The sequence below is a fragment of the Kogia breviceps genome, chromosome 9 (assembly GCF_026419965.1).
Source record: "Kogia breviceps isolate mKogBre1 chromosome 9, mKogBre1 haplotype 1, whole genome shotgun sequence".
Taxonomy (NCBI): domain Eukaryota; kingdom Metazoa; phylum Chordata; class Mammalia; order Artiodactyla; family Physeteridae; genus Kogia; species Kogia breviceps.
This window is the reverse complement of record NC_081318.1, coordinates 61,630,167-61,654,682: the sequence shown is the minus strand read 5'-3', so window position 1 is coordinate 61,654,682 and position 24,516 is coordinate 61,630,167. Positions and strand designations below refer to the sequence as shown.

Genomic DNA, 24,516 nt, shown 5'->3' with positions numbered 1-24,516 from the left:
TTCCGGTCTCTACTTAGCTTCATCCTTAATTCTCACCACTCCCCAGTGCCCTACTATACCTTCACCAAGACCTTGTTATCCTCAACAACTAAAAGAATCCCCACATTGGCTCTCTAAAAGAGTACTTGTGGTAATGTCTTAAGTATAAATATGTATTTTTAATGTATGGCTAACCCAATAAAAGAATAAAGAAAATCTATAGAAGCCAGAAAAGAATCTATAAATCCACAACGGTATATGAAAATACTAGAGTTAACATTTTCCCTGTGGCCACTTTTGACTTCTAATGGCTAAAAGCCTGGGTTTTAATTATCCATGTCCCACAGGGATCAAGGACAAAGTCTGTGGCTAAACATCTTTGGAAGAAGGAAACAAAGATCTTCTCTGGAGTAAAATACCCTCAAACTAAACCTCCAAAAAAACAACAAAAACGTTCCAAGAAACATGAATTCATAATCAAAAAATACTGTACAAATAAAGAAATAAGCCACAGTAAGCAAGAATCAACAGAATCAAAAAAACTACAGAATTAGACCCATCAAGACTGTGGATATCAAAACTAGATCATAAACAGACTTACTTTATATTCTGTAATATATGGAGAAATAAAGGGAGACCTAAAACTATGACAAAAGAGTATCAATAAAAACTACTAAGATTTGTAAAAAGAACCAAACAGAACTTTTAGAAACAAATAAAAACTAGTATTGAAATTAAAGCAAATGACTTACAACTGCATAAAGAATTAGTAAACTGGAAAATTAGAAAAAATTATCCAGAATTCAGAACAAAGAATCAAAACCACTGAATTCTAAAACAGAGATCAAGAGCACATGAGGTCCTTCCTACTTCTAATCAGAATTCCAGAAGGAGTTACAGAATAGAAGAGAAGCAATATTCAAAGAGATAATGGTTGAAAATGTCCAAGTGCTGATAAAGACAAGATTATCAGATTCACAAAGCACAACATATTCACCAGAAAACTAAATAAAAGAACTCATCAGGATACATTATACAGTATAACTGCAGAATACCAAAAACAAACTGAAGATCAAGCAGAGACATGAAAGAACAAAATCACAATTTAAAAGAAAAGCAAATATTATAAGAGTAAAATAATATCAGAGTAATCTTGAGAGAAATTAATTGTCCATTTAGAATTCTAGGTAGATAATAAACCTACCTTTTGAAAACAAGGATGAAATAACCATATTGAGAAAAACACAAACTGATGGAATGTACTGCCAACAATTGTCACTGAAAGAGCTTCTGAAGAAGGTACCTCAAAAAAAAAAAAGGGGGAGGAAACAACAACAGAAAAAAAGTTGAGATGTAAAAATAAATAGTAAGTGAAGAAAATGATACATATATGAATAATTCCAAGCAAATATTAACTGCATAAGATAATAATAATGCCTAATTTGGAGAGTTAAAAGGAATCAAGATAGAACTAAAACTCTAGACAAAAGCATACAATTGGAAAAAGGTCAGTGGAGTTGTAGGTTCTCGTCTTGACACAGAGTAAAGTAACTTTAGACTTTAATATGTTTGTTAAAGCGTGACCACAAAATATTTTATTAAAGAATATGTAACATTCAAACTAATACAGAGGAATAAAGTGGAATTACGGAAAAAAAACCAAAAAGTCAATTCAAAAGAAGGCAAAAGAGGAGAAAAAAATAAACAAAAACAACAACAAAAAGCAGAACACACAGGAATCACAAAATGACTGTTAAAATGAATCCAAAAATATCAGTAGCCACAATCGATGTAAATGGACAAAAGATAGAAAAACTATCTCTAGCTATATGCCCCATTTACAAGAGAAACACCTAAAACATAAGGACCGAGAAAAGTTGAAAGTTATCAGGCCAACAAAGACACAAATACCACAAGGGTCGCACAATATAAATATCAAATAAGGTGTACTGGCAATAACATAACAAGCACGGAAGTAACATAGCACTCATAATCCACCAAACACTAGTGTTCCGAGAAAAAAAGAATCCAGCTTCCACATAACCATTCCAGACTTCACATTATACTGCAAAGCTATGGTAATCAAAACGGTGTGGTACTAGCACAAAAACAGACATACAGATCAATGGAAGAGAATAGAGAGCCCAGAAATAAACCCACACACCTACAGGCAATTAATCTTCAACACAGGAGGCAAGAATATACAATGAAGAAAAGAAATTCTCTTCAACACGTGGTATTGGGAAAGCTGAACAGCTATAAGTAAGTCAATGAAATCAGAACACTCCCTCACACCATATACAAAAATAAACTCAAAATAGTTTAAAGACCTTAATATAAGACATGGCACCATAAAACTCCTAGAAGAGAACACGGGCAAAACACTCTCTCATATAAAACGTAGCAGTACTTTTGTAGATCAGTCTCCCAAGGCAAAAGAAATAAAAGCAAAAATAAACAAATGGGACCTAATCAAACTTAAAAGCTTTGGCATAGCAAAGGAAACCATAAACAAAACAAAAATATAACCTATGGAATGGGAGAAAATATTTGCAAATGATGTGACTGACAAGGGGTCAATATCCAAAATATACGAACAGCTCATATAACTCAACACTGAAAAAACAAATATCCCAATCAATAAATGGGCATAAGACCTAAATAGACATTTTTCTAAAGAAGACATACAGATGGTAAACAGGCACGTGAAAAGATGTTCAACATAGCTAATTATTAGGGAAATGCAATTCAAAACCACAATGAGGTATCACCTCCCACCTGTCAGAATGGCCATCATCAAAAAGTCTACAAATAATAAATGCTGTGGAGGGTGTGGAGAAAAGGGAGCCCTCCTACACTGTTGGTGGGAATGTAAATTGGTGCAGCCACTATGAAAAACAGTACAGAGATTCCTTAAAATACTAAATTAGACTACCATATGATCCAGCAATCCCACTCCTGAGCATATATCCAGAAAAGATGAAAACTCTAATTAGAAAAGATACATGCACCCCAGTGTTCATAGCAGCACTATTTACAACAGCAAAGACATAGAAACAACCCAAATGCCCATCAACAGATGACTGGCTTAAAAAGAAGTGGTATGGGGTTTCCCTGGTGGCACAGTGGTTAAGAATCCCCCTGCCAATGCAGGGGACACAGGTTTGAGCCCTGGTCCTGGAAGATCCCACATGCCGTGGAGCAACTAAGCCCGTGCTCCACAACTACTGAGCCTGGGCTCTAGAGCCCGCAAGCCACAACTACTGAGCCGACGTGCTACAACTAGTGAAACCTGCACGCCTAGAGCCCATGCTCTGCAACAAGAAGAGCCACCGCAATGAGAATCCGGTGCACTGCAACGAAGAGCAGCCCCTGCTCACCACAACTAAGGAGAAGCCCGCGAGCAGCAACGAAGACCCAACACAGCCAAAAAATAAGTAAATTTTTTTTTAAAAGAAAAAAAGAGGTAGTATATGTATACAAACACACACACACACACACACAGAGTGGACGATTACTCAGCCATAAAAAAGAATTAAATACTGCTATTTCCAGCAACATGAATGGACCTAAAGAATATTATACTAAGTAAGTCAGACAGAGAGAGACAAATACTATATGACTTCACTTATATGTGGAATCTAAAAAATAAAAAAATTAAATCTATATACAAAACAGAAACAGACTCAGACATAGAAAACAAACTTATGTTACCAAAGGGGAGAGGGAAGCAGGGAGGGATAAATTAGAAGTACGGGGGCTTCCCTGGTGGCGCAGTGGTTGAGAGTCCGCCTGCCAATGCAGGGGACACCGGTTCGTTCCCCAGTTCAGGAAGATCCCACATGCCGCAGAGTGGCTGGGCCCATGAGCCATGGCCGCTGAGCCTGCATGTCCGGAGCCTGTGCTCCGCAACGGGAGAGGCCACAACAGTGAGAGGCCCGCGTACCGGAAAAAAATTTTTTAAAAAGTACAGAATTAACAGATAGAAACTACTACACATAAAATAGATAAGCCACAAAGATTTACTGTATAGCACAAGGAACGATATTCAATATCTTGTAATAACCTATAATGAAAAAGATTCTGAAAGGAATATAAAACTGAGTCATTTTATACACCTGTAACTAACACAATATTGTAAATTAATTATACTTCAATTAAAGAAAATAAAAAGAATCCAGCCTCCACGTATCTGGGCAATTCTGTCATAATGGAAGCTTACTGCTTAAAGAAGCGCCTTGCTGGGAAGGAGCTGCTGGAGCCCACAGGCTGGTATCAGTCTGCTCCTCCTTTGAGCTGAGACCTGCCAGGTCAGCTCTCTGATAAGCCACCAAAGAGATGAGGAAATGAACATCCAAGCTCATGAGTCTTGCCTCCCTTAGGTGAAGTACTGGAAGGAAAAAGAGACAGCAAACAAATTCTAACAAAAAGAAAGCTGATGTGTCTACAGTAGTAGCAACAAAATTAACTTTAAGGCAAAAAGCATGATTTAAGATAGTCACTACCTCATCGCACCATTTTACTTCACAATCTTCATCTTGTATGTAGTGAAAACCAAATCTTCAAAACAATATAGCACAAGTCATCAGAAGTTCAAGGAGAAAATGCCAATGCTACCATTTGCAATTATCTCTATAATTGAGACATTAATCAGACAAAAGGTAAGAAAATAGAAATAGCTGAATACAGCAATTAACAAGTTTGATCCAATACTGGAAAACACAAATTTTTTCCAAAGAATACATGAAACATTTGCAAAACCTTGATGTCTTAAAGCAAGTCTCATACTTTCACAGAGTTCGTATCAGACAGACCATACCATTTGATGATGTAATTACACTAGAAATTAACAGCAAAACAACTTTAATAAATAAAACCTATATATTTGGAAACAAAAACAACCCTTGAATCAAAGAAGAAATATGTTGTAAACTAGAAAATATTTAAAACTTAATGATGATGAACATCTACTTATGAAAAACTTGTGGGATATGCCTAAAGCAGAAGGTACAGGTTACTATACCAAACCCAGAACGTTTTACAGGTGAGTTCCACCTAACAGTCAACGAATAGGTATCTCCAAGTTTACACAAAATCTAGAGAATAGAGAAAACACTCCACAACTGATTTCATGAGACTACTCTAATGCTAATAATACCAAAATCTGACAAAGACTATATACAAGCAAGAAAAACTACAGGCCAGTCTCACTCATGAACATGAATGCAAAAATCCTAAACAAAACAATAGCAAATCAAATCCAGGAATACGGAATCAAAGATATCATAACCAAGTTGTGTTTCTTCCAGGAATGTGTTATTCACCACTGAAAAATATATTCATTTCAATCATCTCAAGGCAAAAAAATGCATTTGATCAAACTCCATAAACACTCAGTTAAAACTTTTATCAAACTAGGAAAAGAAGGGAAAGTTCTTAACCTAATAAGTAGAACTCCAAGTTGTGAAGGACTTCCGGGAAGGCTCTTTAAAGGGAGCTGAGTCCCATGAAGGTAGACCCTTTTGTCTGCCCACTTCTTTGCTGCTTGGAATGGGGACTACATGGCTGATGTTCTACCACCTACCCTGGTCTATGAGGTGATGTGGATCAACTGGAATTCTCCTACACTCCTGACAGGAGGATAAATCGGTACCACGCCATTTACGAACGGCTACACGCGTGATAAAACTATACAGAAAAGCTTAGGGGGCTTAACACAAATTTCAAGAGAGTGTTTCTTTCTGGCTGGTAGAGAGGAGGACTTAACTGAGGATGCCCACCCCTAATGGTGAAGTTCCATTTCTTACTCTAAATGAGAGGCCCACATGGGCTCATTTCATTTCTCTGGAAACTATACATATCTGCTATATATACTCTTCTCTGTGCATTAGATATCACGTAATAAATTTCACCTGACTGAAAAAATATCCAAGAAGCTATTTTAAATTATCTTCTTGCTCATCTCCCTGTTTAGAAAAAAGATGCTCTTGGTAGGCAAAAGTGGTTTTTTAACTGTTATAAAACAGCGCTATTAGCATCTGGTGCTTTAAGGGCTGCTCTTTAAAAAACAGTTGCTATTAAAGATATTCATGTGTACTCTACCCTATATAATGCGATCAACTTGGTTTCCAAATCCTGAAGTGCAGAAGATGTTAAGGCTCTGCACGGAATATAAAAGAGGCTCTCTACTCACTTGCACCGACAACCACTTTTTTATGCACCAACTGACATGCACCCTGCATCTGCTAACGAAATCCTTCATATCTGTTTCAGTGACAGCAACATTAAAAGGCAAATATATTTACATAGATGCTAAGTGCTAAATAAACACGGAGAGCTGCAAACTATCATTTAATTACGGCACATCAGATTTCCACCTTACATTGCTGCGTGACGTCTCAAACAGGAACTTCTTAGCTTAAGGCAACTGCGGTACTAAACTGGAGACTCTAGATACGTACCTGAATTGGCTTTAGGCAAATTGATGGACTCAGTTTCCGAAAAATAATATACCCCCCCCCCGATTTTTTTTTTCAATTTCCGGAGCACCGTTGGCAGGTTTTTTTTATGAGCACTCATTCGGGAATATCACTGGCAAGGCAGGTATCAAATCCCGGAAGATAAAACCCCCCAAATCAACAGCCACATGAGCCAGCAACAGATTCAAGAATCCCCTCAAATCTCCTTCAAACGCGTTATCCTCCACACCTCCTCATCTCCCCTCCAGAGTCCTGAGGTGTGGAAAGCAATAGGGAAAAAGATTCCTGGGAAGTTAAGAGTCCGTAAATCATATGGACAAAACTTAGTCAGCTGGGACCTTGCCACTGAGTTAGCTAACCTCCCCATTCTGAGGATAGGGAAATCATGTCTCAGGAAGAAACGCACCTGCTCAGAATCTAACAACCATTTAAATTCGTCTCCTCTCCTAGCCCAGTGGTCCTTCCCTCACCCACTCCCAAATGCTTCAATTCGTTCCTAACAGTGAGGTGAGAAAACCCGCACCTCCACAGTGTGGACAGAATGTCGGGGCTAGAAAGGGTTATAGAGGTAATGGGGTCAGGCCCCTCCTCTCACAGGTGGGGAAACTGACGAACGAAAGTGACGCGGCTGGGGCGGTAAATCAGCGACCCTCTGCCACCGAGCCGCAGGAGCATCACAAAGGCATAGAAAATCACTGGCGACCCCACTTCTCGTTTCCAGAAGAGCGGGCGTCAAAAAGAGACCCGCTCCCTAGATTTCATTCAGCAAGAACCCCGCGCTTCCCAAGCAGAAGTGGGAAGAGGGGAGGCGGGGAAATGCGAACAGCTGGTGGCGCAGCACCGAGAGTGCCACGGGAGAACAGGTACCCACTCCCGCCTCTCTCTTCCTCAACAGTAAGGCTGCGGCGACTCCCGCGAGAAGAGGTACCTGAGGCTCGCGCCGGAGTCCCCCGCCGCACCAGCACAGGAGCCCGCCACCCTGCTTCCGTTGTTAAGTCGCGGCGGGGAGCACCACGACCTCAGCAGGGAGCCTCAGCCCCGCCCCATCCAAGCCCCGCCTCCACGTACGCTTCGCGGAAGACCCAGGTAACTTCCGGGACGCCGCGCGTCACTAAGCAGCCGATCCCCACTTCCGGACGGCTCAGTGCCTTTTTCTTCGCTTTCGCGGGACTGCGCGATTGCAATCGAGATTTCCGTGCGTTTGATTGGTGGAGCGTGAGTGCTGGTCTCCGCCGATTGGTTTCGGAGGAATCCTCCCCGTATACGTCCGTGGGGCGCACAGTCTCAGTTGTCCGTTAGTTTCCTGCCGGCTGCCGGCCTTGCGTTGCAATCATGGTGGACGTGATGGAGTCGCCCAAGGTGCGCATCAACGCCAGCATGCTAGCTCAGTTCATAGACCAGCCCGTTTGCTTCGTAGGGAGGCTGGAGAAGGTGCGCACACTCACCACCCTGGGCTCCTTGGGGGAGGGGCTCCGTGACAGTCAGGGTGGCGGCCTCAGAGTGTGTAAAGGAGGGTGAAGGAGGAAGGACAGCCTTATAGCATCAGTGCGCTCCCCATTGCTTTATTTCTCACAAGGGAACTTTTTGCAGTTTTTAACCATTGCAGCCCTATTTTGCCGCTTCTTTTAGGACGCGGAATCGCGACGTTTTCGAACGCGCTTTCTAAATTCTAGCGTCCCACCCTCGTTTGTGTTTACTTAAAGGAAATTATAGACATAACTCCATCTACTTCCCTATTTTTTAGTTACCCACATTTGACAACTAGTCCAGTTTTGTTTCCTTCTTTTATGCAGTTTCGTCTTTTCTCAGACTTCGTTTTCTCATTGAAGTCGCTTTTCCATAAAACATTCTTACATTGTACTTCACTGATCCACTACCAGTCTGTTATTTTACCCCATTATTAGAGTGCAGCCGCTCATCCTGTTGGTGAGAAGCAGGCCCAAAGTGTCGGGATCAGGGAACCGAGAAAGCTTTTGTATAAAGGCTTATTAGTTTATTTCAGTCACATATCTTCTTGAAATAGGTGTATTCGGACTTCAAAATAGGGAAATTGGTTATGAGTAGTGTATGGTTCAAGGCCGCAGTAAGTAGCAAAGCTGTCATTCAAACCAGATCTGACTGCACTCTGCCGCTGTCTTACAGGACTAGAACCCAGGTTTTCTGACAACCTGTTCTCTCTTTACTTCCTCATAACTAATTTTGAAAAACATATCCTCTGTGGGATACGTACCATTTAAATCATGGGTGGCAGTAGATCTCACTTTTAGATAATATGGACTCTTTAATTGTTCTTAGCATAGGGTTGCCAGATTTAGCAAATAAAAATACAGGACACATTTGTATGGAAAATGTTTGTTGTTTGTCTGAAATTCAGATTTAACTGGGCATCTTTTGATCAGGTATGTTAGATAACACACGATAATGTGAACCAGTTAAACTGTTCAAAACAATTGCTTTGTGTACATTGATTAAATAAGTTTGGGTCAATCTGCTCATCTTTTGTCAAACTTTTAATCTTTTTATTTTTCAGATTCATCCCACTGGGAAAATGTTTATTCTTTCTGATGGAGAAGGAAAAAATGGAACTATTGAGTTGATGGAGCCTGTATGTTTAAGTATTAATTCTATGTATATTATAGTTAATTCTTCATCTTGTTTTGGTTTGTTGTTCATGTTTCTGATTCTTGGAGTGGATGTATAAAGGACCAGCTTATCAAACTTCCCTCTCTCTAAAATCAAATATTTGTCCTCTTCTTACATTTTATTTCCCTTTACATTTCTAACCAGTGATTTTTTGGGCTCTGTCATTTTTTTAATACACCCCTTAAATGCTGGGTGACAATTCTCATTCCTTATGAAAATCACATAAGAAAAATCTTCTGTTTAAATCACTTTTTCCTTCCTCAAGAGTTTTACGTTTTTAAAATTCGGTTTTCTATTTTTGTTTACATTTATTTTCAGTTGTCACTTATTTGTTTTTACATTTTATGTTTATTGTACTTAAAAATATTTTCTTGGTCTTTTATGAAGACAGATCTGTATGCTGTTCGGTTAATGGATGCAGAACACACTGTACAAATGTAGTTAATAGAAAGTTCCTTTCAATGGGTCCTTTTAAACAAATTACTCCTTGTGGAAATGCTGGACATTCTCAGTATCTTTAAGTGATTTTGTCTTCAACTTAAACATTTAACTGTATCTTTGGACCTGAAGCCACTGCTAAAGGTAACAGGACTAGTGACATGCTAATAGTAATAAGTACTCAACCATTTTTTAACAAGTTATAATTCCATTTTTGCATTGATAAATTTTAAAATTATTTTGTTACATGAAATGAAAGATAATATTAGTAAAATGTAGAAAAATTTTCCAAGTTAATTATCAGCTGAAAATGTGATAACACCAAGTTGACATTTTGTTCCTTGTGTTAGCTTGATGAAGAAATCTCTGGAATCGTGGAAGTAGTTGGAAGAGTAACAGCCAAAGCAACCATTATGTGTGCATCTTATGTCCAGTTTAAAGAAGATAACCATCCTTTTGGTAAATAAAACATTCTGTAATTCATGGAATTAGGTGGAAAACAATTTTATTTTTAACTTGCTATATATATCTTGGTCTTGAGTTTCAGTCCTGCTACATTTTCAATTTCTATAGAATTTTCTGATCCCAAAGGAAAATGGGAGGACATTTTGGCCTGCTTCTAAACAGTGCTTGTGTATGTAGGAAACTCAACAAAGATTAATTAATATTTGTGGAAAGAAAAGTTTTTTAAATGGGGTAAAAAAAATAATGTTAATAGTTTTGTTTGATTTTAATATATAGATTAAAGGCATCAAATAATGCACAGCACCTAAAATACAACCAGGCAAGAACTGTGCCTATACAATGGATGTCAAAATGGGTGGTCTCCTATACTCCATGTCTTTTATTTTTTGGAGCCATAGTTAAATAAATATGATGATATATATCTCAGTTTTAGGAAATGGATTGTGAAAACAAGTTGACCTCTAAAAGGGAGAGAAAAGAGAAATAGGTATAACTCTTTAGATAGTAATTGATGTTACAGCTTTCCACTGTAGATTAAATGTTTGCTGAACTGTTTCTTTCAGATCTTGGACTTTACAATGAAGCTGTGAAAATTACCCATGAGTTCCCTCAGTTTTTTCCTTTGGGGGTTGTGCAGTATGGTTGAACTTGATGAATTTTTTATGACTGCCAATGAGTTACATTGAAGATTATTAAAGGAGGCTCCTGGTATTTAAAGGAGAGATTCCTGTGATTTTTAATACTGCTATTTGTTCTCTTTTAAATTTCATTTACCTAACGTTATTAGATATTCCAGTATGCCATTTTCAACAGAACTGGTTTATTGACAGTTCTCATCTAAGTCCTCATAAAGAATCATTTCTCTGGCATATGGTCAGATTAGATGCAAGAAAAAAGCAGCTGGCTGAGTTTAGTTTTCTGTTTTATTAATAAAAGTTTAAATGATACATATCGTTGGTCATATCATTCTTATTCTTTTAGTAATCTATTCAGGCACAAACTTGGAATTTCATAGCTGTAAGGTCAGGACTTAGACTTACCAAATGAAACCCTGGGCCATCTGTGTTAAGAATTTACTTGCTACCTCATGAATTACACCATGTTAATTACTTCCTTGACACTCTGTGAAAAAATGATTTTATTAAAACAGCAAATAATCCAATATCTTATGTAATTTGTGAGTACCTACATTAGTCAGGGCTCTCAAGAGAATCAGAACCAATAGGATATATATGGATATATATATATATATATATATATATATATATATATAATTGTTATGCAGATTGGCTTACATGGTTATAGAGGCTGAGAAGTCCCAGGATCTGCCATCTACAAGCTGGAGAACCATGAAAGCTGGTGGTATAATACAGTGCGAGTCCGAAGGCCTGAGAATAAGGGAAGATGATGGTGTAACTCTCAGTCTGAAGACCTGAAAACTGGGAGGACACTGGTGTAAGTCCCAGAGTCTGAAGGCTCGAGAACCTGCAGCTCCAGTGTCTGCAGCCAGGAGAAGATGGACATTCCAGCTCAAGGAGAGAGAGCAAATTTGCCTTTCCTCTGCCATTTTGTTCTATTTGGACTCTCAGCGGATTGAATGATGCCCACCTACTGTGGCAAGGGCCATCTTTACTCAGTCTACTGATTTACATGCTAATCTGTTCCAGAAACATGCTCACAGATACACCCAGAAATAATGTTTTACCAGCTATCTGGGTATCCCTTAGCCCAGTCATACTGACATATAAAAGTAACCATCATAGCATCTCTTTCTCAGGATTTTAAAACTGAACATTCACTAGGCCAAAAAAGGGATACCTGATCATTAAAACAGTTGGTGGAATCATTTAATTTTCTTTTTTAAATTCTTTTCAACTGTCTTTCCTTACTATGAAATTCCTACTGACTTGTACTTCATACCACCAAGTACCATTGGGAGTGGGCAGGCACGGGTGTTGCAAGTGTAGGACAGTAATACAGAGTAACTGGTAACCTATGTGGCCACAAGTTTTATGGCCTGACCCATTTTCTTCAGTGAGGAAATAAACTAATTCTAAATCCATTTAGATTGTAAATTATACCAAAAATATTTCTTTTAAATTGGTACCATCTTCAATTTCAACTTTCACCCCCAAATATTCTGCAAATTACTTAAGCAACAGAGCTACTCATGGTAAAACATTTTATTACAGGAAGTAAAGACAATTGTAATTGAAATTTAGGTGTAGGAGGGACATCAGCTAATCTCAATAACACAGCGTTATCTCCAGTGCTAGAGAAGGGGTCAGTCCTCAATTGTGTTAACCTTGGAAAACTCAGTGCTATTAAATGTTAAAGGTGTCCTGTTTGAAACCTTCCCTTGAACTACTATGTTCAGTAAACTGGACTAAATGACTAGGGTACCTTGCTTTCTGCCAAGTGAATCCTTTACACTAATGATTTATTGTGCCATTTCTCTTGCCCCAGCCTCACCTCTGAGGTTTTCAACATCTGCACTTGCATGTCCCACCAGCGCTTTAGCTTGAATGAGTGTAGTCTGAATAGATGCAGCCCCCCGCCATGTGTTCCCTGATTTTTTAGTAATAATTTTTTAAAGATAATTCACATATATAATTCACCAATTTCAAGTGTACAATTCAGTGGCATTTAGTACACAGAGTTGTACACCCATCACCACAATCAGTTTTAGAACATGTTCATCACCCCAAAAAGAACCCCTGTACCATTTACCTGGCATGGCCCAGTCCCTACACCACCACTACCCACTCCCTCGCCCTGAGAAGCAACTAATCTACTTTCTATCTATAGATTTACCTGTTCTGGATATTTCATATAAATGGAATCACATATGGCCATTTGTGACTGACTTATTTAGCATAATGTTTTCAAGGTTCATCTGTGTTATAGTATATATCAGTGCTTCATCCCTTTTTATGGCCAAAAATATTCCACTGTACAGATATACCACATTTTGTTTATCCATTCATCAGTTGCTTTACATTTGGGTGGTTTCCACCATTTAGTTATAATGAACTATGAACGTTCATGTATAAGTTTTTGTGTGTACATATTTTTTCTTTCTCTTGGGTATATACCTAGGAGAGGAACTGCTGTATCAAATGGTAAATAAGTTTAACTTTTGAGTAACTACCAGACGGTATTCCAGAGTGGCTATACCATTTTACATTCCCAGCAGCAGTGTTTGAGGATTCTAATTCCTCCACATCCTCAACACTTATTATCTGACTTTTTTATTATAGCTATACTAATGGGTGTGAAGTGATTTTGATTTGTCTTGTTTCTTTTAAAGTTACCATAAGCCACTCTGTTGGCCAGAAAAGCTTGAATACTTCTAATCCTTTTCACTGCCACTGCCACTATAAGTTCAGACAATTGACATCTCTCACTTGAGCTATTCCAACAGCCCTAAATATATTACTGGCCTTACTGCTTCCAGCCTCTTCCGATCACCCGGCCAAAAGAGTTGCATTAAACATCGATTGTACTACAATCGATACTACTAAGTTTAAAAACCAGATAAGTCTGAATAGGGGAAAACTTCCTGGAAAGCTTACAGTGGAGAAACCTGGCCAATATGACTTTAATGAAGTGAACAAGGTTAACATCACCAGTGATGACATGTGGATAAATCGTGTGCCCTCTGATGTAATGGGATAAGAAAGGCACTTCACCTTTGTGCTAGTTTTTCATAAATGCATAATGCCAGTCTAATCATGAGAAAATATCAGACATACCCAAATTGAAGGACATTCTACAAACTGATCAGTACCCCCTCAAAACTGTCAAGGTAATGAGGAAAGACAGAATCTCACAGAGCACAGAAGACTAAGGAGACATGACAACTAAATGTGATGTGGGATCATGGACTGGCTCCTGGAACACAAAAAGGACATTAATGGAAAACAGGTAAAATCTGAATAAAGTCTGGAGCTAAACTAACATACCAACGTTGGTTTCTTAGTTTTGACAAATGTACCAGGATAATGTAAGGTAACATAAGAGGAGACAAACTGGGTGAGAGGAGGAACTCTTATTTTTGCAACTTTCCTATAAATCTAAAATTACTCCAAAATTTAAAAATGCATTGAAAACAAAATCAACACCCGCCAGAGGCTCCCCAGTAACTAGGTCAAGTCCACATTTCTAATTAGTAGCTCAGACCCTCCACAATCTGACCACGTCTCACCTCAGTCCCAAATCCTACTCTCCCCTGGAAGCAACCCTCCAGCACTGATCTACTGTTGCCAGAACACACTATACCCTTTAAGATTCGGATGCTGTTGAACTTGCTCTCTGCTCTCATAGGAATGTCTGTCTCTATCCCCAAAGGAAAACATTCTCTAAGCTTTCCCTAACTTGGGCAAGCAGAGTTAGTTGCTTTATGTTATATTCCTCTCACCACACTTAACTTGCTCATAGCCCTTTTATTGGATTAAAAAATATATAGAGATTATATATTTTTTTAACACTACAAAAATCAGAAAGTAAATTTCCTACTGTCTCCCCAAAGACACTGCTATGGATTGGTGGATTGCTTTCCAGAATTTCTCTACATAAACTGTCTGTAGGACCTCAATATACTGCCCTGCAACATGCATTTTCGTTTAATAAGTCTTGGCAATTAACTTACTGAGCTATCTCATGCTTTTTAATGGTTGAAAAATATCCACTGTGCCAAGTGTTTCCTAATTTATTTAACCAGTCTTCTAATTAGTCTTCCCCACTAAGAAGAGGCCCTTATAAGATGAAGAAACTGTAGTTTAAAAACCTGTCTTGGGCTTCCCTGGTGGTGCAGTGGTTGAGAGTCCACCTGCCGATGCAGGGGACACAGGTTCGTGCCCCCGGGTCGGGAAGATCCCACATGCCACGGAGCGGCTGGGCCCGTGAGCCATGGCCTCTGAGCCTCCGCGTCCGGAGCCTGTGCTCCGCAGCGGGAGAAGCCACAACAGTAAGAGGCCCGCGTACCGCAACAACAACAAAAAAAAAACCTTTCTTATTTGTATTTCCCAATGCCTAACATAGTGTATGAATAAATTAGTTCATCCATCCTGGTTTGAGAAGCCACAAAGCTGAGAGAAGAGGTAATAAAGTCCTGAACCATAATTTGGTGAAGCGACAAATAATAGGAGGCCAGGAGTTGAGAATATATTAGAATGGATTCCATAGGACTCAGTGATGATGCTAGGACTTACACAGGGTAAGAACCAAGGATGAGATCAACAGGTGAGGAAGCAATAATTTCACTTCAATACAAATTTAAGTAGTTAATAGGCCCTTGAGTAAAGACGTCCAGAAGATATTGGAAATGTAGGACCAGACAGAGATTTGAGAGACAACCTGCCTAATGTTTAAAGTAGACTTTAAGAGATCTACCAATTAGAAATCTCTAATGGTTTGAAACCCATTTTTCCTAAATTTGGGGCAAAATGCATTTGGCAACAAAACCTGATAAGAGGGCTTCCCTGGTGGCGCAGTGGTTGGGAGTCCACCTGCCGATGCAGGGGACACGGGTTCGTGCCCCGTTCCGGGAAAGATCCCACATGCCGCAGAGCGGCTGGGCCCGTAAGCCATGGCCGCTGCGCCTGCGCGTCCGGAGCCTGTGCTCCGCAACGGGAGAGGCCGCAACAGTGAGAGGCCCGCGTACTGAAAAAAAAAAAAAAAAAAAAAAAAAAAAACAAAAAAAAAAAACGATAAGAATTATAGTGAGGCTACTTATAGTCTTTATTCTACCTCCAGTAAATACTCATATGCTTCACTGAAGAAATATTACCATGTTTGAGTAGAGGGTGCTGCCCCTCTGGGAAGGTGTTTCATAACATATGGTAAATATACCCTCTGACTTTTCTAAAATCAAAGAATTCTGAATTCTGAAGTACATATGGCTCCAAGAGTTTCAAGTTAGGGATTGTGTTCCTAAATCAGGGAACAGCATCCAGAGGAAGAAAACCACAGAACCTGGGGGGAAACTGTGCACTTATGGAACAGTAATGGGAGAGTGACCGAGTCAGGAGAAGGACCACAGTGGTACCCAACACCTAGTAAGCACTCAATAAATATTTATTCACTGAAAGAATATCGTGAAAGGCAAGGAAAGAGAGTTTCAAAGACCAGTCAATGATGCTGAAAGCTCAAAGAATGGAAGATGATGATTGAGGATAAAACACTGACATTACTAACATATATCACACATTTCTAAAAAGGACTAGGCTACAAAAATAAAAAGGGAAAACATTTCAAAAAAGGAGATAACAACTACAAAAACACTCAAGAGGAAATAAACTTAGGCTTTAAATTTAACTCCAAATGTGCCTGGGAAGCTAGGAAAAGGAAGGAATAATAGGCCATAGAATTTTAATAGTCTTAAATTTATCATGACAATCAAACATTTCCCTAATATTAAATTCTAAAAGGAATATCACACAGAATCGAATGTGAGGGATGAGGAGCTACAAAGTGGTTGCCTTCAGTCATAATTTTACAGATGTTTTTCAAATGATTGTTTTTATTTTCATCTGACAAAGACAAAATTAAAACCAACTATGAAAACATCTCTTCGTGGGGTATCACTTTGAGTCATAAACTAGTATTACTAAATTTATAGAACTCTGAGGTTGTCTTTTAAGGTATTAACTTAATATGCAATAAGTCACTCAACAAATGTTTTGTGTCAAGTCCTGGGCTAATTGCTAGAAATACATAAAACAAAGCCCCTAACCTCTGAAATTTCAATCTATGGCAGTTAAGCATAATTGCGAAAGATGCTTCAACTCAGAACTATTTAATATTTAACTGGTCTAAAGTTTCAAAGAAATCCATCATGATTAAGAACAACCAAATTCTGTAGGTTCTATTTAGTGAAATTCCAATTTGGTTTCCTCCCTTACTTAATTCACATGGAGTTTGATTCTGATCAGTTGCTGAAAGGAAATTAATAATCCTAGTACCACAGGTTATCATTCCTAAAAAGATGATGCTAAATCTAGAGTACTAATAAAGCATAGGTTTCAAGTTACTTTCTAATTGTGATATTGGTTTGAGGTAAGCCTCTTATGTTCTTTATGACCTCAGTTGACCTAGAGCATAGGGTTTTGTTTTGTTTTTTAACATCTTTATTGGAGTATAATTGCTTTACATTGCTGTGTTAGTTGCTGCTGTATAACAAACTGAATCAGCTATACATATACATATATCCCCATATCCCCTCCCTCTTGCATCTCCCTCCCACCCTCCCTATCCCACCCCTCTAGGTGGTCACAAAGCACCAGATGATCTCCCTGTGCTATGTGGCTGCTTCCCACTAGCTGTCTATTTTACATTGGTAGTGTATAAATGTAAATGCCACTCTCTCACGTCGTCTCAGCTTACCCCTCCCTGTGTCCTCAAGTCCATTCTCTATGTCTGGGTCTTTATTCCTGTCCTGTCCCTAGGTTCTTCAGAACCTTTTTTTTTTTTTTTTGGTAGATTCCGTATGTATGTGTTAGCATATGATATTTGTTTCTCTCTTTCTGACTTACTTCACTCTATATGAAACCCTAGGTCCAACCATCTCACTACAAATAATTCAACTTCTTTCCTTTTTATGGCTCAGTAATATTCCATAGTATATATGTGCCACATCTTCTTTATCCATTATCTGTCAGTGGACACTTAGGTTGCTTCCATGTCCTGACTATTGTAAATAGTGCTGCAATGAACATTGTGGTACATGACTCTTTGTGAATTATGGTTTTCTCAGGGTATAGGGCATAGGGTTTTAAGATGGCTAATTAAGACCAGAGGTGTAGGCTATGAACAATTTATAGGGTAATACACTCATCTTGGGGACAAGGATTAAATTTGTCATTAGCATGCCATTGTTTCTTCTTTACATATTACAAAATGTCAGAGGCAGGACACTATGTTCTTTAGAATTTCCTTGTCTTTAAGATTTGGACTGAACTATAGTGCTTTCACATATGAAAAACATTTTTTTTCAACCTGATTATTTCTGTAGGCGGGGAAGTAAAGAACAACAACCTCTGTGGACTCTACATAATGCAGTATTTAAGATGCAAAATTGAGAAAACTTTGAGCCAGTTCTCAAAAAAACACTGAGCACTGTAAGTTGAAAGAAAGGAAAATATATAAGCAGTGTAACAGTTTTGGGCAATGCCATAGATGACACTGTGACTTAATTAGCCCTGTTTTTTAAAAAAAGACTATTCAGTTTTCACAGAAGTTTGAAATATTACCCAAGAAAATCAGGCAATTATTTTGGCTGGTAAGAAGAATCTCTCATCATAAAATGTTATATTGAAGTAATAAAGTTTATTTAGTAATAATAGGTTTAAAAAATGGTTTCACTGAAAGATCTTGGTATCTTGTCACCCTGAATCTTGAGAGATAATCAGCAAGGAGAAATTCTTCTATTGAATAATTGCTAATTTAAAAGCTAGATAACTTAATATTATTTTTACCTTAGATATTCATTTTCAAAATGAATATTATTTAGGTCTTAACATTTATTTTCATTAATTCAACTTCACTTAATATACAATGATCATTTAAAGCCAAACTGCATTAAATAAATTTAGCATAACTCTACAGAAAATCAGAAACAGTATCACATTTCACTTAAACATTTTAATATTTTTCTTTAGCTTTTGAGGAGCTTTAAGTGTTATGAAAACATGAGACCTGATGAGAAAATACATTTATTTACAGAGATTCATCTTTTCTTTTAAGTAATCAGGGTCCTAGTGAGTCAATTATTTTTTTCATATTGCTCAGACATGTTATGCCTTAATTGGTCATGTATTTGACCTTTCATGAGAGGCAGACAGTGGACCAAGAGCTGCCTCATTTTGGAATCTCCTCAGAAATGACTAAATGTCTTCCAGATGAACATATTATGGATCAAGGGAGGAGCTAGAAATTAGAATCCACTGCCTCCAAAGCAGGGGAATTTGTAGACTTCTTTTTCTTTTAGAACTCAGTGACCTAAAGGAATTAACCCACTGGGCAATTTCCTTCACTCTCAGCAGTATGATTAAGTCACGAAAACAACTCAGTATGAGATATGATATGTATATATTTCTACCCCACTTGTTTCCCCCAAAAAAGAATTAAAGACAGCTGCAAAGGCTTCTATCCCTTCCCTGTTTCCTCATCATAAATTCATACAATGTGACTTTCCCAAATGTAAACTTGAGCTACCAGTGGAAATAGAATGGGACACTCAATTGATTTACTATCATTTGTCACGAGAATATTAATCTGCTAAAACTGGCATTAATATCCTGCTTTATCCCTTCATAAGGAAAACTTCAAAATGTCATTTCAAGATGAATAAAATATGTTCTATGTTGCTTTTCTTCCTTGTTTTATAACCTAAACCTATTTGAGGTACAAAATTAAGAACATATTTCAGGCAATTCAGGGAAAATACATTACCAGTACATATGAACTCAAAAACTATACTTAGAGAGACCTTCAAGATGGCAGAGGAGTAAGACGGGGAGATCACCTTCCTCCCCACAAATACATCAGAAATACATCCATATGTGGAACAATTCTTGAAGAACACCTACTAAATGTGAGCAGAAGACCTCAGACTTCCCCAAAGGTAAGAAACTCCCCATGTACCTGGGTAGGGCAAAAGAAAAAAGGAAAAACAGAGACAAAAGAATACGGACGGAACCTGCACCTCTGGGAGGGAGCTGTGAAGGAGGAAAGGTTTCCACACACTAGAAGCCCCTTCACTGGTGGAGACAGGGGGGTGGGCAGGGGAAAGCTTCGGAGCCACGGAGGAGAGCACAGCAACAGGGGAGCAGAGGGCAAAGTGGAGAGATTCCCGCACAGACCATCGATGCCGACCAGCACTCACCAGCCCGAGAAGCTTGTCTGTTCACCCACCAGGATGGGTGGGAGCTGGGAGCTGAGGCTCCGGCTTCGGTTGGATCCCAGGGAGAGGACTGGCGTTGGCTGCGTAAACACAGTCTGAAGCGGGCTAGTGCGCCACAGCTAGCCGGGAAGGAGTCCGGGAAAAGGTCTGGACCTGCTTAAGAGGCAAGAGACCATTGGTTTTTTGTTTTTTGTTTTTTTTTTTTTTGTGGTACGCGGGCCTCTCACTGTTGTGGCCTCTCCCGTTGTGGAGCAGAGGCTCTGGACGCGCAGGCCCACTGGCCACGGCCCATGGGCCCAGCCGCTCTGTGGCATGTGGGATCTTCCCGGACCGGGGCATGAACCCGTGTCCCCTGCATCGGCAGGCGGACTCTCAACCACTGCGCCACCAGGGAAGCCCCAAGAGACCATTGGTTGCGAGCACACGAGGAGAGGGGATTAAGAGCATGGTGTAAATGAGCTCCAGAGACAGGTGCAAGCCACGGCTATCAGCGTGGAACCAGAGAAGGGCATGAAACACTAAGGCTGCTGCTGCAGCCACCAAGAAGCCTGTTTGCAAGGACAGGTCACTATCCACAACTCCCCTCCCGGGAGCCTGTGCAGCCTGCCACTGCCAGGGTCCGATGATCCAGGGACAACTTCCCCGGGAGAATACAGGGCACACCTCAGGCTGGTGCAACGTCATGCCAGCTGCCGCTGCAGGCTCGCCCCACATCCGTACCTCTCCCTCCCCCGGCCTGAGTTAGTCACAGCCCCCGAATCAGCTGCTCCTTTAACCCCGTCCTGTCTGAGTGAAGAACAGACACCCTCAGGCAACCTACACGCAGAGGTGGGGCCAAAGCCAAAGCTGAACCCCAGGTTCTGTGCAAACAAAGAAGAGAAACGGAAATCTCTCCCAGAAGCCTCAGAAGCAGTGGATTAAATCTCCACAATCAACTTGATGTACCCTGCATCTGTGGAATACCTGAATAGACAATGAATCATCCCCAAATTGAGGCAGTGGACATTGGGAGCAACTGTAGACCTTGGGTTTGCTTTCTGCATCTAATTTGTTTCTGGTTTTATGTTTATCTTAATTTAGTATTTAGAGTTTATGATCATTGGTAGATTTGTTTACTGATTTGGTTGCTCTCTTCCTCCTTTTTTTTTTATACATAGATATATATATTTTTCCCTTTTTCTCTTTTTGTGAGTGGGTATGTGTATGCTTCTTTGTGTGATTTTGTCTGTATAGCTTTGCTTTTACCATTTATCCTAGGGATCTGTCTGTTTTCTTGTTTGCATGTTTGTTTGTTGTTTTGCTTTTTTTGTTTTTTAGTATAGTTTTTAGCGCTTTGTTACCATTGGTGGATTTGTTTTTTGGTTTGGTGGCTCTCTTCTTTCTTCCTTTTTTATTACACTTTATTTTTTAATATTTTTAATAATTCCTTTTTATAAAATTTTAATAACTTTATTTTATTTTATTCATTCTTTCTTTCCTTTTTTTTCTCGCTTTTCTTCTGAGCCATGTGGCTGACAGGGTCTTGGTCCTCCGGCCAGTTGTCAGGCCTGTGCCTCTGAGGTGGGAGAGCCGAGTTGAGAAGATTGGTCCACCAGAGACCTCCCAGCTCCATATAATATGAAACAATGAAAGCTCTCTCAGAGATCTCTATCTCAATGCTAAGACCCACTCCACCTAATGACCAGCAAGCTACAGTGCTGGACACCCTATGCCAAATAACTAGCAAGACAGGAACATAACCCCACCCATTAGCAGAGAGGCTGCCTAAAATCATAATAAGGCCACAGACACCCCAAAACAAATGACTGGACATGGTCCTGAGCACCAGAGAGACAAGATCCAGCCTCATCCACCAGAACACAGGCACCAGTCACCCCCACCAGGAAAACTACACAACCCACTGAACCAACCTTACCCACTGGGGGCAGACACCAAAAACAACAGGAACTACGAACATGCAGCCTGTGAAAAGGAGACCTCAAACACAGTAAGTTAAGCAAAATGAGAAGACAGAGAAACACACAGCAGATGATGGAGCAAGGTAAAAACCCACCAGATCAAACAAATGAGGAGGAAATAGGCAGTCGACCTGAAAAAGAATTCAGAGTAATGATAGTAAAGATGATGCAAAATCTTGGAAATGGAATGGAGAAAATACAAGAAACGTTTAACAAGGACCTAGAAGAACTACAGAGCAAACAAACAATGATTAACAATACAATAAATGACATTAAAAATTATCCAGAAGGAATCAATAGCAGAATAACTGAGGCAGAAGAACAGATAAGTGACCTGGAAGATAAAATAGTGGAAATAACTACTGCAGAGCAGAATAAAGAATAAAGAATGAAAACAATTGAGGACAGTCGAGGGACCTCTGGGACAACATTAAACGCACCAACATTCGAACTATAGGGGTCCCAGAAGAAGAAGAGAAAACAAAAGGAACTGAGAAAATATTTGAAGAGATTATAGTTGAAAACTTCCCTAATATGGGAAAGGAAATAGTCAATCAAGTCCAGGAAGTAAAGAGAGTCCCATACAGGATAAATCCAAGGAGAAATATGCCAAGACACATATTAATCAAACTATCAAAAATTAAATACAAAGAAAAAATATTAAAAGCAGCAAGGGAAAAACAACAAATAATACACAATGGAATCCCATAAGGTTAACAGCTGATCTTTCAGCAGAAACTCTGCAAGCCAGAAGGGAGTGGCAGGACATATTTAAAGGGATGGAAGGGAAAAACCTACAACCAAGATAACTCTACCCAGCAATGATCTCATTCAGATTCGACAGAGAAATTAAAACCTTTAAAGACAAGCAAAAGCTAACAGAATTCAGCACCACTAAACCAGCTTTACAACAAATGTTAAAGGAACTTCTCTAGGCAGGAAACACAAGAGAAGGAAAAGACCTACAATAAAAACCCCAAAACGATTAAGAAAATGGTAATAGGAACATACATATCGATAACAACCTTAAATGTAAATGAATTGAATGCTCAACCAAGACATAGACTAGATGAATGGATACAAAAACAAGACCTGTATATATGCTGTCTACAGGAGACCCACTTCAGTGCTAGGGACACATACTGACTGAAAGTGAGGGGATGGAAAAAGATAATCCATGCACATGGAAATCAAAAGAAAGCTGGAGTAGCAATTCTCATATCAGACAAAATACCCTTTAAAATAAAGACTATTACAAGAGACAAAGAAGGACACTACATAATGATCAAGGGATCAATCCAAGAAGAAGATATAACAATTGTAAATATTTATGCACCCAACATAGGAGCACCTCAATACATAAGGCAAATACTAACAGCCATAAAGGGGAAATCGACAGTAACACAACCATAGTAGGGGACTTTAATACCCCAGTTTTACCAATGAACAGATCATCCCAAATGAAAATAAATACGGAAACACAAGCTTTAAATGATACATTAAACAAGATGGACTTAATTGATATTTATAGGACATTCCATCCAAAAACAACAGAATACACTTTCTTCTCAAGTGCTCATGGAACATTCTCCAGGATAGATCATATCTTGGGTCACAAATCAAGCCTTGGTAAATTTAAGAAAATTGAAATCGTTTAAAGTATCCTTCCCGACCACAACGCCATGAGACTAGATATCAATTACAGGGAAAAAAATGTGTAAAAACTACAAACACATGAAGGCTAAACAATACACTACTTAATAACCAAGAGATCACAGAAGAAATCAAAGAGGAAATCAAAAAATACCTAGAGACAAATTACAATGAAAACACAATGATTCAAAACCTATGGGATGCAGCAAAACCACTTCTAAGAGGGAAGTTTATAGCAATACAAACCTACCTCAAGAAACAAGAAACACCTCAAATAAACAACCTAAACTTACACCTAAAACAAACAGAGAAAGAAGAATTAAAAACCCACAAAATTAGCAGAAGAAAAGAAATCATGAAGATCAGATCAGAAATAAATGAAAAAAAAATGAAGGAAACGATAGCAAAGATCAATAAAACTAAAAGCTGGTACTTTTAGTACCAGCTAAATTGATAAACCATTAGCCAGACTCATGAAGAAACAAGGAGAAGATTCAAATCAATAGAATTAGAAATGAAAAAGGACAAATAACAACTGACACTGCAGAAATACAAAGGATCATGAGACACTACTACAAGCAACTATATGCCAATAAAAAGGACAAACCTGGAAGAAATGGACAAATTCTTAGAAATGCACAACCTTCTGAGACTGAACCAGGAAGAAATAGAAAATATAAACAGACCAATCACAAGCACTGAAATTGAGACTGTGATTAAAAATCTTCCAACAAAAGAAAGTCCAGGACCAGATGGCTTCACAGGCAAATTCTATCAAACATTTAGAGAGGAGCTAACACCTATCCTACCCAAACTCTTGCAAAATACAGCAGAAGGAGGAACACTCCAAAACTCATTTTACAAGGCCATCAACACCCTGCTACCAAAACCAGAGAAAGATGTCACAAAGAAAGAAAACTACAGGCCAATATCACTGATGCACATAGATACAAATATCCTCAACAAAATACTAGCAAACAGAATCCAACAGCACATT

At 38.9% G+C, this 24,516-nt stretch overlaps 2 protein-coding genes across 3 annotated transcripts in view; one reads left to right on the top strand and one right to left on the bottom strand.

Moving 5' to 3' along the window:
• UMAD1 (UBAP1-MVB12-associated (UMA) domain containing 1) overlaps positions 1-7,643 on the bottom strand; it is a 234,945-nt gene extending 227,302 nt beyond the window's left edge. Inside the window, exon 1 of the mRNA XM_059074743.2 lies at positions 7,387-7,643. The gene's annotated coding sequence lies outside the window, so the exon portion shown is untranslated. The remainder of the gene's footprint in view (positions 1-7,386) is intronic.
• A 68-nt stretch (positions 7,644-7,711) lies between these two features.
• RPA3 (replication protein A3) lies at positions 7,712-10,951 on the top strand. Of its 2 annotated transcripts, none has more exons than XM_059074748.2 (4): positions 7,712-7,817; positions 8,989-9,063; positions 9,890-9,998; positions 10,568-10,951. In XM_059074748.2, the coding sequence occupies exons 1-4, from the start codon at positions 7,791-7,793 to the stop codon at positions 10,648-10,650; spliced, it is 294 nt and encodes a 97-aa protein (XP_058930731.1). In that variant the 5' UTR covers positions 7,712-7,790; the 3' UTR covers positions 10,651-10,951. The 2 variants fall into 2 exon arrangements, with proteins under 2 accessions (XP_058930731.1, XP_058930730.1); XM_059074747.2 differs by having other exon boundaries at positions 7,725-7,889.
• The last annotated feature ends 13,565 nt before the right edge of the window (positions 10,952-24,516 follow it).